At 38.1% G+C, this 14486-nt stretch overlaps 1 protein-coding gene across 6 annotated transcripts in view; it reads right to left on the minus strand.

Moving 5' to 3' along the window:
* Positions 1 to 13991, minus strand: part of HNRNPD (heterogeneous nuclear ribonucleoprotein D) — a 17378-nt gene extending 3387 nt beyond the window's left edge. For 4 of the 6 annotated variants that reach the window (XR_010409459.1, XR_010409458.1, XM_045880906.3 and 1 more), the window contains exons 1-5: positions 13476 to 13991; positions 11645 to 11701; positions 2008 to 2176; positions 1289 to 1450; positions 106 to 237 (exon numbers count right to left, since the gene is read on the minus strand). Coding sequence is in view for 4 of the 6 variants with exons in the window: in XM_045880906.3 (XP_045736862.1) it covers positions 106 to 237; positions 1289 to 1450; positions 2008 to 2176; positions 11645 to 11701; positions 13476 to 13708 (753 nt within the window). In the remaining 2 variants the exon portion in view is untranslated. The remainder of the gene's footprint in view (positions 1 to 105; positions 238 to 1288; positions 1451 to 2007; positions 2177 to 11644; positions 11702 to 13475) is intronic. The other 2 variants (XM_045880907.3, XM_045880905.3) reach the window with 1 other exon arrangement.
* Positions 13992 to 14486: the final 495 nt, after the last annotated feature.

Genomic DNA, 14486 nt, shown 5'->3' on the forward strand with positions numbered 1-14486 from the left:
GTCTTAAAGCACAAGCATGCAAACTGAAACCTTTACAGAAAGCTAGATGATGAAACGCTCTACAAAAGCTAGTTTTCTCTACAAGTAAATGGATGCTTAACTTACTTTACTAAGACCAACATTGTGGTATTTCTTTTCCATTATCTTCTTCACTGGTTCCTCTTCCTTAAAGGTAATAAAGCAGAATCCACGCCTCTTATTGGTCTTGTTGTCCATAGGGAGCTCTATGGATTCCACCTGATATTTAAAAAAAATAAATTTTAATACCTTAGTTTGCATGTGATTGACAATAAAAGCACAAGTTTAGTGAGAAAAACAAACAAAGAAAACATATTTGGCCCCCAAATCCTATTCTGCTCTATTTATTCTAATCTTTTGAAAGAATTCTTCAAATTAGAACATCCATTCCACCTAAAAAGTCTTCAAACCTATTTATAAAAGCAAGCTTTACAGGGTACTGACATTTGCTACCTAATTCAAGGGTCACAAACTCAAATGCCGACCAAGAACAGAAGGCAACAATTTTAAGAAAAACAGGATAAAGACGACTGCATTTAGGAAAAAACTGGGAGTGGTGAGGACCACTGAAAACTGGAGAACATATAACTAACCAAAGGTAGAGATTGCTACTCTCGTCTTAGATGGCTACTGCGCCATGCAAGAAGGCAGTTCCAATGTTGCTTACTCTTGCAAATATTTAAAGAAAAGCTAGATATCCAGATACCTGTGGAAAGTAACTCAACCTAAATACAAACAATACATGCTCTGCTTAAATCAAGCAAAAGAGGTCTACAGGCTGTATCTGGCATGCAAAGCCACAAATTTCTCATCTTAGCTTTAAATCATTATTTCACAAAAGGAACTTTGGTTTCACTAAGTCTGTAATTAGACTCAAAATTTGCACACACACATTATTTTTTTAAACTGCGAAGGCACTACATCCTATTCTTAATTCATTCTTTTCCTATTCTCAACTGAATGATTTCCTTCTATATCTCAGGTAATCCAATCTGTGTTTCTTCCTCATGTATCTATTTTTATTTCTTCTACTAATCTGGTAAATTTCGCAAGGTAATAATATCTATTTCATCTTTGTGTACCTGTACCTTCAATAAATGAGAAAAATGCAATCATCAAAGCTTCAAAGATCTGCCAATGATTTACAATATTCGTCTTTCAAAACAAATCACATAATTAGTCCAAACTTCATAACAAGTTTGAAAATATAATGTGACAATTATATTCACACTAATTTTGACAAAAACTGGGTCAAAACATTATCACATACCTCACCAAAACCACCAAAGTACTCCCTTATTTTCTCTTCAGGTGTATCTGGAGAAAGGCCACCAACAAAAATTTTTTTAACAGGCTCTTTTGTTTTCATGGCTTTGGCCCTCTTAGGATCAATCACCTTCCCATTCAATTTATGTTCTTTCTGATCCATGACCTAAGGGAATTGAAGTTTTTCATTTTAAGTATGTATCTTAATTGAAGTTCAGATTATTAACTTACTTAATAATTGCAAATACAGCTAATGCCAGGTATATGCTGACTTGCTTATAACTAAACTGTCAAATTGTGGTGATGTGACATCAGCTAATAAAGAACAGTGTTCAAACTTAAGTGTCAATAAGAATGGAGACAGGAGACACAAATCTAATCAATTACTAGAAAACTGTCACCAACATAAACATGACTGCTACTTCCCCTTAGCCCAAGAAATTCCAAAATCTATACTTCTGCGAACTTGTTACAGATCATCCTTTCAATAAGGTGTCTGTAGGTCTCAGTATTTTTAAAGTTAATTTTTTTTTTTCAAGTACAGCCTGGCATATAGAAGATATTCAGTAAACAATTAAAGAGTACTCTTCATAAAATGTACTGGTTAAGAACTACAGCTCTTCCTTCATTTATTGCAAAAGGGGAAATCATGAGCAGGCAAATTAGTGTATCAAACTATCCACATCTTATATTATTAACTGATCAGAACACATAACACACTACCTTATCTACACTCTCCGACTCTTTAAATAGCACAAAGCCAAAACCCCTTGATCGCCCTGTGATAGGATCTAACTTCAGAGTGCAGTCTACAACTTCACCAAATTTGGAGAAGTAGTCCTTCAGATCTTTCTTTGTAGTGTCCCAGCTAAGGCCTCCTATAAACATTTTCCTGTAAAGACAAAAAGTAGTATTAAAATGCTAAAAACAAATAAATAAACTTTGCCTTAAGTATCCATAACAATAATACCTTTTCCAAACTGCACCAATTTACTGGGCAGTTTAATGATGTCACTCTTCCTATATTACCATGTATCAAGAACACCCCATTCCAGTTTTGTCAAGTTTTGCTTATTACTGCTGCATCTGCATAACTATAAAATAGTGAGGAAGCAGCAAATTCTTTTTGACTTGCCAAAATGATAAACGTAACCCTAAAGTAAAAATACTACACGTTTAAGTCTTAAGTTACAAGTTATCAGTAACAGCAAAACACGAATTTTAGCTTCAAATTTCTGTTCCAAATCTTCATTAAACTTGTAAAAGGGCTATGCAGTCCCCACTGATCACAGCAACCAGCATGACTATGCTGAAGCTTTTTTAACGGTTCTCTCACTAACAAAACTCTTAGCACATAAAATGGGAAATTCTAAGTCTCACAATTAAGTTGTAAGCTAAGTTTTTTGATGTGCTAAGAGTCCTTAATAAAGACAAAATTAAACAACTTAGCAAAAATTACCCATTGAAGCATAATCCACTAATTAACTTCTATGATTTATTTACAGTAGAACCTCAGTTAACCAGCAATAAAATATTTAAACCCTGAAGATGCTAAAAGTGACAGGTGGTAAGTGGAAACCACCAGAACACTTTAAGACCAAATATATACACTCAAAAAAAAAAAAAAAAAAACCTCAAGTGAAGTATTAGTTTTACTACAGCAAAATGCTATGAAGCTCAGACTTGGCAGCTCTCTGACTGCTTTTACATCTGCCCCCTTTGCTGTCCCTTAGCCTGCCCTGAAGAGCTTACACACACCTCCTACCCTTTAAAGAGACAGGACTGGAGATTTTTATTTTAAGGGTAAACTGTCAGAATTTGTTATGTGAAGGCTAACAATTTTACAGGAATAAAATCACACTTGCTCAATGATTTCTCATCTTTGTAACTGGGGTAGGGATGGGGATGTGGTACTAATTTTCAGCTCCAGATAGAAATTAAAGCAGGAACATCTCCATCTTGTGGGCTTTTAGGATAGCGCCACTAAATCCAATTCTTCAAACAAGAGGCCAATTGTGTCCCTAGAATGAGATCTCGTTCTACTTCTCCCCTAAAGATGCCAGATTAACTGAGGTGTTACTGATCTTACTATTTTACCACAGACTTGTTTTTAGTTCTAAAGACAAAATTAACTTACAATGCCAAAGAAGTCTTACTTTCAGTATATACTGTGCTTCCCATTTCAGGTTAAGTTTTCAATTAGTACATGTATTGTAATGTAAAGCTGGGTTATTTATATGCTTAACTTTCAGGACTTCCTCTAATAAAATCTCCATGCTTGAAGTAACCCTTATTAACCCTTTTGTATTGTATAATCAGATGAACATAAAACACCCATAAAGTTGTATAGGTAGTTTTTAATGTTTATTGCCAATTTCATGGAAAAAAGTTCTTCTCAATTACCTTTTCTTTCATTCAAATAATGCACCTTCTAAAATCCAATCCTTGACACTTAAATATATGCCTTAAGAACACTTTTATAACCTAAAGATCCAGAGCACTTCCTTCATAGATTAAAGTTCATTAGCAACATTTACCCTTTCAAGGTAAGGACACTGCTGTATTTTTGAAGATGAGAAAGAACAAACTATAAAGCAATGACCTCTAGCTCAGGTATCCATGGCAATTCTAGAACAGAAACAACTTCAATTAAGTTGAAATTTAACTACTGAATTACCACCTTCTGTGATTACAAAAAATTTTCCATCAATAATTTAACAGTTGGAAATTATTTCAGCCTGAAGAGAATACAGTTAACAAAAGCCTTGTTTTAAAAAAGCTGAAGTTGAAAGGCAAGAATATTCTGCCTGATCAGTTCCCTCAGATATTAAGACAGAATTAATTTTGATTTTATTTAACCAAGGCAAAGTTTATACTTTAAGTATCCTTGATTTAAATTATTTAAAAATTACAAAGAAATAAATTATAAGCCATGAATGAGGCATGTCCTATTATTAGTCACAAGCCCCAAATGTTTTTCACGGCATAGGAATACAGTTTTCTTAAATACTAGATAAGCACACTAACGCTCCAACTGGCCCAATAAAGAACTCTCTATAAGAAACTTCCCACCTTTAATACAGTCATTAGTACAGAAGTTGTTAAATGTGCCTACTACCTTAAAGCTAAAAGGTCATCTTTGCTGCTTTTCCTAACAATCAAATCCCCTTTGGACAGAATATTAAAAAGTCTGGTCAACTATAATTTATATGTATTTCACAGAATCATTACTGTTTCTCAAAAAACTAGAGCAAAATACATAGTAAAACTTCAGCTATCCAGCACCTTTAGAGAATGAGCCAAATATTCCACCTTTTTTAAAAAACACTGCCTGCCTTCCAATCTCTCCCCAGTTGTTTTTTAACATTCAATTATTTGGGATGAATTTTTTTTTCTACAACACATCACACACTTCTGCCTTCTTAAATACAGTAATCATGATTTAAACACTGTATGGGTCATTCACCACTAATTTATATTAAGCTACTGTGGCATGCCCAAAGGCTCTTCTGAAATGAGATGACTATTAATACACTAAGTGCATCTCATTATTCTTAGTTCTTTTAAGAAGTTTTATTTTTCATTTTTGCCAGGTTAATCACTGGTTGCTGTTAAATCCACCCCACCCCTTCCATTCTGTACAGTGGGTAGCCAGCACTTGAACTTGGGCAAATTTTGTGTCAAGTTAAGAAGGGTAAAACAACCTCTGGGCAAGAGCCTAAGTGGCTCTTTGAGACAAATGCCACTGCCATTGTGGCAGCCCAAGAGTGCTACTATAGCTTTAGCTGCTCTAACAAGGAAGGCTGCTGCACAACTGAGAAAGCCAGACAGGTAAATCCTACAATGAACACAAATTGTTCCAAATCATTCCATCCTTACAAAAAGGAACATGCTGAATCCATCAAATCTTTATTCAGTAGACACACCAAGATATAATGGTAGAGAGTACCGTAAGAAAAGGCCTGTTATCTTAATTTTTGGATAAACAGCCTCTCAGAACACTAGCATTCTGACATGCTCTTTCTCAAATTATGAGATGGCATAAGATACACTTAATTTTCTTTTATATTACTGTATTTTGCTTCAATTACAGTACCTATTGTCCATTCATATTACCTCTGCTGCCTTGAATACCAAAAGTGAATTTCAAGTTGCTGTCACTCCTGCCGAGATGTGCAAACACTTACAATGAGGTAGAAACAGAACTTCAGAAAATCCTAAGCAGCCAAGTTAAAACTATGTCACAAGACTTGTTCAAGTAGCAACAAAAATGGGCCCCTAATCCTGCAATGCAAGTTTAATATTTCATCCTTAGTTTTAAGTGAATCAATAATCCTAATGAAAACACAGGACTTCATCTACAGTGTTTTACTGATAGCTTAACTTCTTAATCCTACTAAGCTTTTTAGCACCCCAGAGGCAATATGGTACTCACTTTAAAACACCTACTCAACAATTGAAATCTCCTTGCTTTTACAGATATTAATATTACACCATATTATAGTATTAAACGATACGCATAAAATTATACAACTCGGTGCAGATGACTTTCCAAATATTATGCAATGTCATTTAGGAATTTAGACTGTTTAGTGGGACATTCTCTTCTCAAGTAAATTTAGAGGCAATAAGCCAAACCACTTGAGTGTAAATCCTACCTCCACCATGTATTAACTCTATGACCCTCACGAAAACAAAAACCCAAGATCGTCACCGTATCTGTAAATGAGAGGACAAAGAGCCTATTTCATGAATCTTCAGTAAGGATTAAATGAGCAAACACAGGGGTGCCTGGGGGCTCAGTCCATAGAGCATGAGACTCCTAAAATCAGAATTGAGTTCAAGCCCCACGTTGGGCATAGACCTTACTTTAAAAAAAATAATAAAAAAAATAAAGGAGCAAATACACTTAAAAAGGCACAGAACATACTCTGAAATATCCCAAGTGCTCAATAAAAAATTATTTAGAAGGGGTAGAGCACAATTTAATATAATTTAATCAAGCAATGTTTTCATTTACCTATCACCTTAATTTTTTAAAATCTGCATGGGCTATATGAAGTCATCAACATTAAGAGGAAAAAGCCAGAATGAGGTCTTATATAAATAGATCCAAAGATTATTTTCAATACTATAGACTTACCCAAAATGTTTAAATATCCCATGTAAAAAATACAGACTAGAAATTAGGTTGCCTAAAAAACTCTTAAATAAAATGTAGTTAAAAAACCATCTCGGTGACTTGTCTGTACTCCACGTAAATGCCAGTATTTAGTAAGGAATTTCAAAATATAAAAAGTAATACATATGGAGCAGTGCTGGCTGATGAAAATACTGATTTAATACTGTTTTTCACACCCAAAAAAACTTATTCTCTGTATCATTGGGATCACTAGGTTTAACACTCCAAAAGTCGGTATTTTTTTTTTTTTTTAAGATTTGACAGATAGACATAGCGAGAGAGAACACAAGCAGGGGGGAGTGGGAGGGGGAGAAGAAGGCTCCCCGAACAGGGAGCCCAATGTGGGGCTCGATCCCAGGACCCTGGGATCATGACCTGAGCTGAAGGCAGACGTTTAATCGACTGAGCCACCCAGGCGCCCCAACAGTATTTTATTTAAAGATACTTCTAAGGCTTTACTGTTTACCTTATTCAAGGTAAAATGATAAACACCATTTACACTCCCTCCCAATTTTGAAATAGGGCCAAAAAAATATTCTGTAACTTTCAAACACTTCCTGACAACTCATGATTTTCCATATGTGGTTTCATAACAAGTTCTGACAGTTTAAAAAACAGAACAGAAGTAAATCTGATATATATTTCAGTACATAACATGACTGGCCAATCACTGTCACCTTTCAGAGTAACAGTCAAGCATACCACTAATTCGTTTTAAATTTTCAGTATTTTATCATTAAAATTACTCCTTTAAAATCCTAAAATGACAAAATGTAAGGAAAATCCCACCAACATATATAAAATCAGCATTTTTCCTTAGAAAGTACAGATTATTTGTTGGGATTTTTTTTTGGTGCAAAAAGGTAGTTTTATTAAAGCACGGGACAGGACCTGTGGGCAGAAAGAGCTGCCAGAAAGTATAGAATCTGTTTAAAGTTAACTACCTATAATGGGGGGCAGGGGTTACTTTTTATAACTGAACAGTATCACATGGTAGGGTAATCACTTTAGAATCTGTATAAAAAATACTTCTGGAAATAGACTGACAAACTTTTAACAAGTCAATAAAGATTAACTCCTCTAGCCTAGCTTATTAAATCTCATTACTACTTCATACTTTAGAATGAATCTACATGACTAAAAACGATGCTTAGGTTAAAAACGTAACTAATAAAGATGACAGGTTTTAAGTAAATTTTACATGTTTAACCCAAAAATCTCTTCCTTTCATTCCAAGGAAAGAATGACTTTCTGTATTTTCACTTTTAAAATAAACTCTCAATCAACTTTACAAGGTTAACTCCCATCTACCTGAAGGTTAAGGAATGGGGTTTCCTTAACCTAGAGGTTAAGATTCTGGTTAACTGAGATTACTACACACTCACAATTCTGTAGTTTTCTATTGGAAATCAATTTAGATATGAACACTAAACTCAGAAAATGGTTTTTACCTTTCTTGATGAACTTTTAGACTCCTGCAATGCTTTAAAATCACATTGCTTTTTAACAATAAAAAGGAAAAATTATGGAAGATTGATTCCATGACAATGCCTATTGGTTGCTTTCTCAGTATATTTGCTGATACTTTTTCATCTTTCTTTCTTACAAGACTAAAGGGAGTGAGGGAAAACTTCCTAGTAGTAGTTTGAACTGTGTCGTAGTTTCAAGTCTAGAATAAGCAGAAGTTTACAGGACATGACCCAATACTTAAAACTATCACCCTGATTACTGGCCAAACACTACCAGCAATAGGAGTCTCCCCACCCCCAAATAATCTTAAATATCTAGAGCTCCAATATACAATTTAATACTCCAGAAACTAAAACATGCTTACCTTTACTCCACAGGAGTAAATCACTGGCAGTATCAACTATTAAGGCACTGGATAAACACACACAAGCTATGAAAGCAGGCTATGTAGTCAATCTTCCTGTGGTGAGCATTGTTTCCAACACATAGATCAGCAAACCAAGTAACAGACGTGTTATATTACCTGAGACCACACTGTTGGAAGTGAAGTAACAGAAACAGATCCCACGCTTCCAGCATCCAGTTCAGTGCCCTATCTACTAAAACGTTGAAGCAGAACTAAAGTCAAATAAATCTTGGACTAACAGAAGTTATGTTTCACTCCATTTGTCAATCTGCACACACACTTGAGGTGCACAGCTTTAAGTGGAACAGGAAAAAGGTTATTATTCTATTCCTTTTTAAATGCTTTCAAGCATAGCATGTATCACTTGAAGACTACAACTAACCATCCTCCATACTGGCCACAAATCACATACCCCAATAGTAGATTCAAAACTTTCTTAAATTAGAGCAGCCTTACAAAGGACAGAATACCCAGGCAATATTAAAAATACACATTAAATATACTTAGTTTATAGAAGTCACAGGACTTGGAGAAAAAAACCCAGGCTAAGGCCAAGTAGATTTATCTCAAAAGGCAGCACTGAGAAAAACCACAATGATTTTCTCCAATTACAAACCCTAAAGGTCAGGTGATTTAGTATCTTCCATAATTTGAAATGAAAAGAATTTAATACTCCTCCCTCCCTTATAGGTTCATCATCTTGAGACTCTGGAGCATCAACTTCTGCAATTTTAACACCAGAAACTTGTTAAAGGTTCCAAAGAACACTAAAATTCAGACCATCTACTCAAGGTCTCAACTTTACAGTAAACCCAACTTTACTGAATTAAAAACCAATAAATTAGGTATGAGGCTGCTCTAGAAGTAACTATTTTATAAAGCAACTTCAGAATGCCCCCAAAGCACTAGGGTATAGATTATAATCTCAAATATTTAAAACAAAAACGTGTATGCCCATTTCTTAAAAATTAGAGAGCAGTCAACCCACAGCAAAATTAATTCACAAAATTCCCAAGCAGGAAGAAATCACACGAGATTATACACTAACGGTTACAGATCTAGATCTACTGCCCTGTTATTAGACAAGTAGTCCTGTACTTTGGCTGATAAATGAACTGAATTACTTTGCATCCTGCCCAATCCAATGCAGTCAAGTCAATGTACCTACCTTATAAAACTATCTGAAAGCTAACACAGTATTATAGTTTTCCACTCATCTTGATATTTAAAAAACTCTCCTCCAGGTAGCTTTGCTAAATGCCATGTATATTTTGCCCCACATGAAGTAACTTTAAATTACCTACCCTAAAAGAACTGCAGCCCTGTAAAGAACATGAACCCACACAAAAAATGGGAAATTCCAGTGCAGTTGCTTACAAGTAAAAACCAGGGATGTTAAAGTTGAAAGGATTAAAATGAGATGATCTCAGGAAGTATTTTATTATGGAAATGAACAGATTACTCCAGAGGTCTGAATTGTGGAAACATCCACAGAGATATACAACAGGCATGCCCTCCTAAGAATAGCTGTTTATTCTTATATTCAACATAAAAAAAAACTTTGAGTGCACAACAAACTCATTTTTAAAATTTTAAGGAACATATTGCAATAACTTTCTCAAGTTAAAATTGTAAAAAGGAATGCACACAGAAATGTTTAAGAAACTCAATTTGGATGATTTTATATCTAGTAAAGCCAGTCTTATCCTCATTCCTGAGACTATTACGAAACTGCTGCACAATCTTTCTCAAACTGGGAGTCAGAGAAAGGAACAGATAGAGTGACAAGTGCACACAACAACAAAAAAAACAAGAGTATCTGTAACAGGTCGAGGCTGGGTGATTAAGCAGTAATTTTATAAAGTCAAATATTACGCCTTAAAAACAGAAACATTATTTGTTTTAATGTAAACCTGCTTAACTTAAAATGAACCTCAGTTAAATCCTATTTTCAGAAAATGAAAATAGTTCATAATCTAAAATGTTCACTATATATATTTAATTGTCCACTCTTCCTAAGAGGTCATTCAAAAAACTTCTAAGCTTACATTATTGGGTAGCAGGGCAAAAATAATTCCTACAAAAATCATTAACAGTGATCTCAAACATAAGTTTATGTCCTTTCTAATCACTGAAAATGACTGCTTACATAAGATTTGAAACATGTAATAGAGCAAAAAAGTCAGGTATAGTGACAGTTTAATCTTATTTAGTTTGCCACGATTAGCTGGCAGTGAAAATGAAACGATCAGTGCCAAATGGACTAATTTTCATCAAAAACATTTTATTCCATATGTCAAACTCTGACCCCAGTCTTCTTTTTACTTTTCCCTTTTGCCTATTTCCAGTCTGCTTTATCTGCAATATAAAACCGGACAGATTTCAATGGATGAGAATACAGTATTAAGTAAAGCTCGTGTAAAATTTAAATGCTATCCCAATTGGGCTCTTAAAATAGAATGTAGTTTGTATAGCTAAGTCAACTTTCTACAAATTACTGGCCCTCTAAACTCCAGTGGTGGTGGACAAACTCCTGGAAAACTCAAAATAAAATCAAACCTAAAAGCAGAAAGACTGACATTTAGGGGAAGGGGAAGGCTAAAAAGAACAATAATCTACCATCCATCCATGGAGAAGTCATGCAATTTCAGAGACATGTGAACCAACCGTAATTAACATTTCAAGCAAATCACACTGAAAATAAAAAATCTCATAAGAGCTGTAGGGAAAAGCCCCATCAGCCCACCTCTGAATAGTACATATCCAATTGTTAATAAAGTTCTACTTACAAATACGGCTGGAGATAAAATACATTTTTGCATAATACATATACACAACACTACTTTAAAAATTGTTTTACTTTTCACATATCCAGAATATTTCAGTATAGCATGCAAGACATTTCTCACACACAAGATTTTATATCAAGTAACCTTCATATTTAACATTAAATTTAGAATTCCAACAAAAATATTTGTCTTAACAAAAAGAAATCAAATTTGAAATTACGGTAATATTTTTTCTTGTTCAAATGTATCAATATTGCTAATTATATTGTTATTTTAAGTAACCAAACCACAGTAACATGCATTAGCACAAACCAAAAAACATGTAATGGCATTAATTTTGCCCAAAGATCACACACGATGCCTAAAAAGATTTTATATCCCAGGCACAAGATATCCTACTGTACTAGGTCTAGAATTTCCTGGGGATCAATGGGCAACTAATCAATACACAGCCTCTGCATGTTATGACTATTGAAACCTTTATAATACAGAAATAAAATTTAAAAGTTTTACCATTCTTCCCGCTGTGCCGTCGCTGCTTCAGAGTGTCGTGGGGAGGAGTTTGAATGGCTAGGGAATTAACAACCGGTACAGCAACCAATCAAAATTCTAGTTTTAGTTTTTGACATTGTTAGGGCTAAAAACTTTAATTCATTTACACTTCAGTTCAACAGTAGGTAACTATAAGGATAGCAGCTTTGTGATTTGAAAAATGAGGGCTAAAGCCTGCCCCAAACAGCAAGTTATACAATTAATCATTTTGGTGCCTCTGTCCAAAGAACAGAATTCAGGAAATAAAAACCAAAATGTTAAAGGCTTAAGTTTCCAAATATTTAACTATTCCTTTCTTAAACTATATGTAATTCAAAATTAAGTAAATTTAGTTTCCCATCCCACCTCCAATTCTCCCAAAACCAGCACAATCAGCCTGACCTGTCTGCCTGGGCTAAGATTAAACTCGACATTCTGAAGTGCTTCTCTTTCCCACCCTCCAAATCTTGTGCTCTTTCCCAATAAAGGAAATCATGTTTTCAAATACTGGACTAAAGTGACATTTTATTGCTTTCATTTTCCACACCTTTCTCGTTATAGTGAAATAAAAATCACACACACATCCCCCCATAACAAAAGGGAGAGATGCGTTAACCCACGATCAGCGGTCAATAACGGGAGTAAGAAAACCTAACCAAGAGCCCCGATTTAGTCCCTCCTGATAACTCCTGTATTATGCGCCCGCTCCCAAATGCTGCATTCTAATGTATCAAATGCAGCTTAAATAATATATACAACTCATTCCAACTGGAGGGAACAAGTCAGTACTTTAAAACCTGCAAAAAACAAAAATCATGCCATAGCACCATAAAGGATTTGTTCATTTTATGAAAGAAGGCTGGTAGGCCTCCTTTAACAGTGGGTAAGAGAGCGGGAAGGAGAAATCAAGAGAGACCAAAAAAGGATACTGCGCATGGGGGTGGTATGTAAAAAAATGAAAACTGCACATAAAAAGTAAGGTTACAATCTGTATTAACAGTTGAGGAACCCAATAGGTGAGGGCGCGAAAAGGGTGCGCGGTTAGAATAACTCCGCGGGTGGGGGAAGGGCAGCCAACAAGCTGGAGGTAGACACAGCTCCACAGTCAAGTGCAGGCCCCGCCGACAAGGAACTTAACGAAAGCCCATGGAGCAAAACGAACGTACCAACAAGAGATTCAGGGAATATCACCAGGCCCAGTATGTTCCGTAGGCTGAAAAGTAGGGCCTAAGTACGCAAACCGTTGTTCGATAGTGTATTATGTTAAAAAGAGATTGAGACCAAACTTATCCGAAATACAAAACACATTCGGCCTGAAGCCGAGGGGGGAGGAGCAGAAAGCATGTGCTTATAAAGAATCACATCGTCTCGGGATGCTAAAGTGGACGCACCAAATAAACCTTAGTTGTCCCAGCATAAAACCGTGTGTCTATCTTTATGCCTGGAACTTTAATAAAACGAGGAACGGAGGGGACAGCGGAACAAGAAAAAAGTACCCCTAGACAGGCGGGAAAAAATCCTGGCGGCTAAGTCGGTGGGAGGAGACCCAAGGCGAGGGAGGGAAGGAGGGCGGGCCAGGGAGCAGCATGGTGACGGCTAAAGGTGGAAACGTGTGTGATGGGGGAGGGGGCGATAAGCAGACAGGGGGAGAAGGAAATGAAAGCCCAGCATAGAAAAGGGGAAAACTGTGCAAGGAGACTGCACGGGGGCCTGGAGGGCGGGCAGAGAGCGGGAACGAGGCCTAATGGCGGGGGATAGGAAGGGGGAGGGGGAACTAGTTGGGCCTGACTATCCCGGGTCGCCCCTTACTCACCCTTCATCCTCCTCGTTCTTACTGGCATCGATCTTCGCCCCTTCCGACTCGGCGGTGCCCCCTTCGGTGCCTCCAGCCGCGGTTCCGCCCCCGGTCCCGGCTCCACTTCCCGCCGCCGCCGCTGCCCCCTGCGCCGCCGCCACCATGGCTCCCTCCTGCTCGCCCGCCGAGCCGCCTACCGCCGCCGTTGTGGCCGCCGCCGCCCCGTCCCCGCCGAACTGCTCCTCCGACATAGTGCTACTGCCTCCGCCGCCGCCGAGACTACACCCGCCGCTGCCGCGAAACGAAACTAGCAGCAAAGTAATCCCCGCCGCTGCCGCGCGCCCACTCTACCGCGCGAAGCACACAACAAGACAGAGAAGGCGCGCGCGGCTGCAAAGGCTCCTGTGCCTCTCCCTGGCCTGCCCCCCTCGCCTCCCACAGTCGCGTAGCGCGCACTCCCGCTCTCTCCAGCTGCACTAAAAAAGAATAAGCAGCAGCGGCAGCCGCTCTTGCCTCCTCCTCGCTTTAATGGCGCCGCCGCGGACCACCTAAAATGGCCGACGGAAGAACGGCGCGTCCCGGTCACGTGACGCGAGAGCGCGCCCTTTGCGCCTCCCCGCCCCCTCTACCGCTAGCTTTTTTCCTCTTCCTCCTTGGTCCCGCCCTCTCGTTCCCTTTTATACCTTCTTCTCACGCGCGGCGGCGCACAGCTTGGGGCCTTTAAAAGGAACCGGAAATTGCGTTCGATAAGACGGCCGCGCGGGGACCATCGAGAACAAGGAACGCTGTTTCGAAGACACAGCTAGAGGGGCCTCTTCCTTCGCCCCCGCCCTTCCGAGGGTTCCTGGAGTCGGCCCGCCCACCCGCCAGCCGCCGGCGGGAGCCCGGGCGTCGGGCTGGGGTGTGGTAGCACCTCCCAGAAGGCGACTGTGCCCGGTGCGCGGGCGGCGTACGGGTGGGGGTGGGGAGGCGCACAGCCAGCGGCTCCTTCTGTCTAGTAGTGCCCAACCTGGGAAAGGAGGCTACCCT

Source organism: Mirounga angustirostris, unplaced genomic scaffold (assembly GCF_029215605.1).
Source record: "Mirounga angustirostris isolate CCGP_5_RB_7025 unplaced genomic scaffold, mMirAng1.0.hap1 SCAF_2, whole genome shotgun sequence".
Taxonomy (NCBI): Eukaryota; Metazoa; Chordata; class Mammalia; order Carnivora; family Phocidae; genus Mirounga; species Mirounga angustirostris.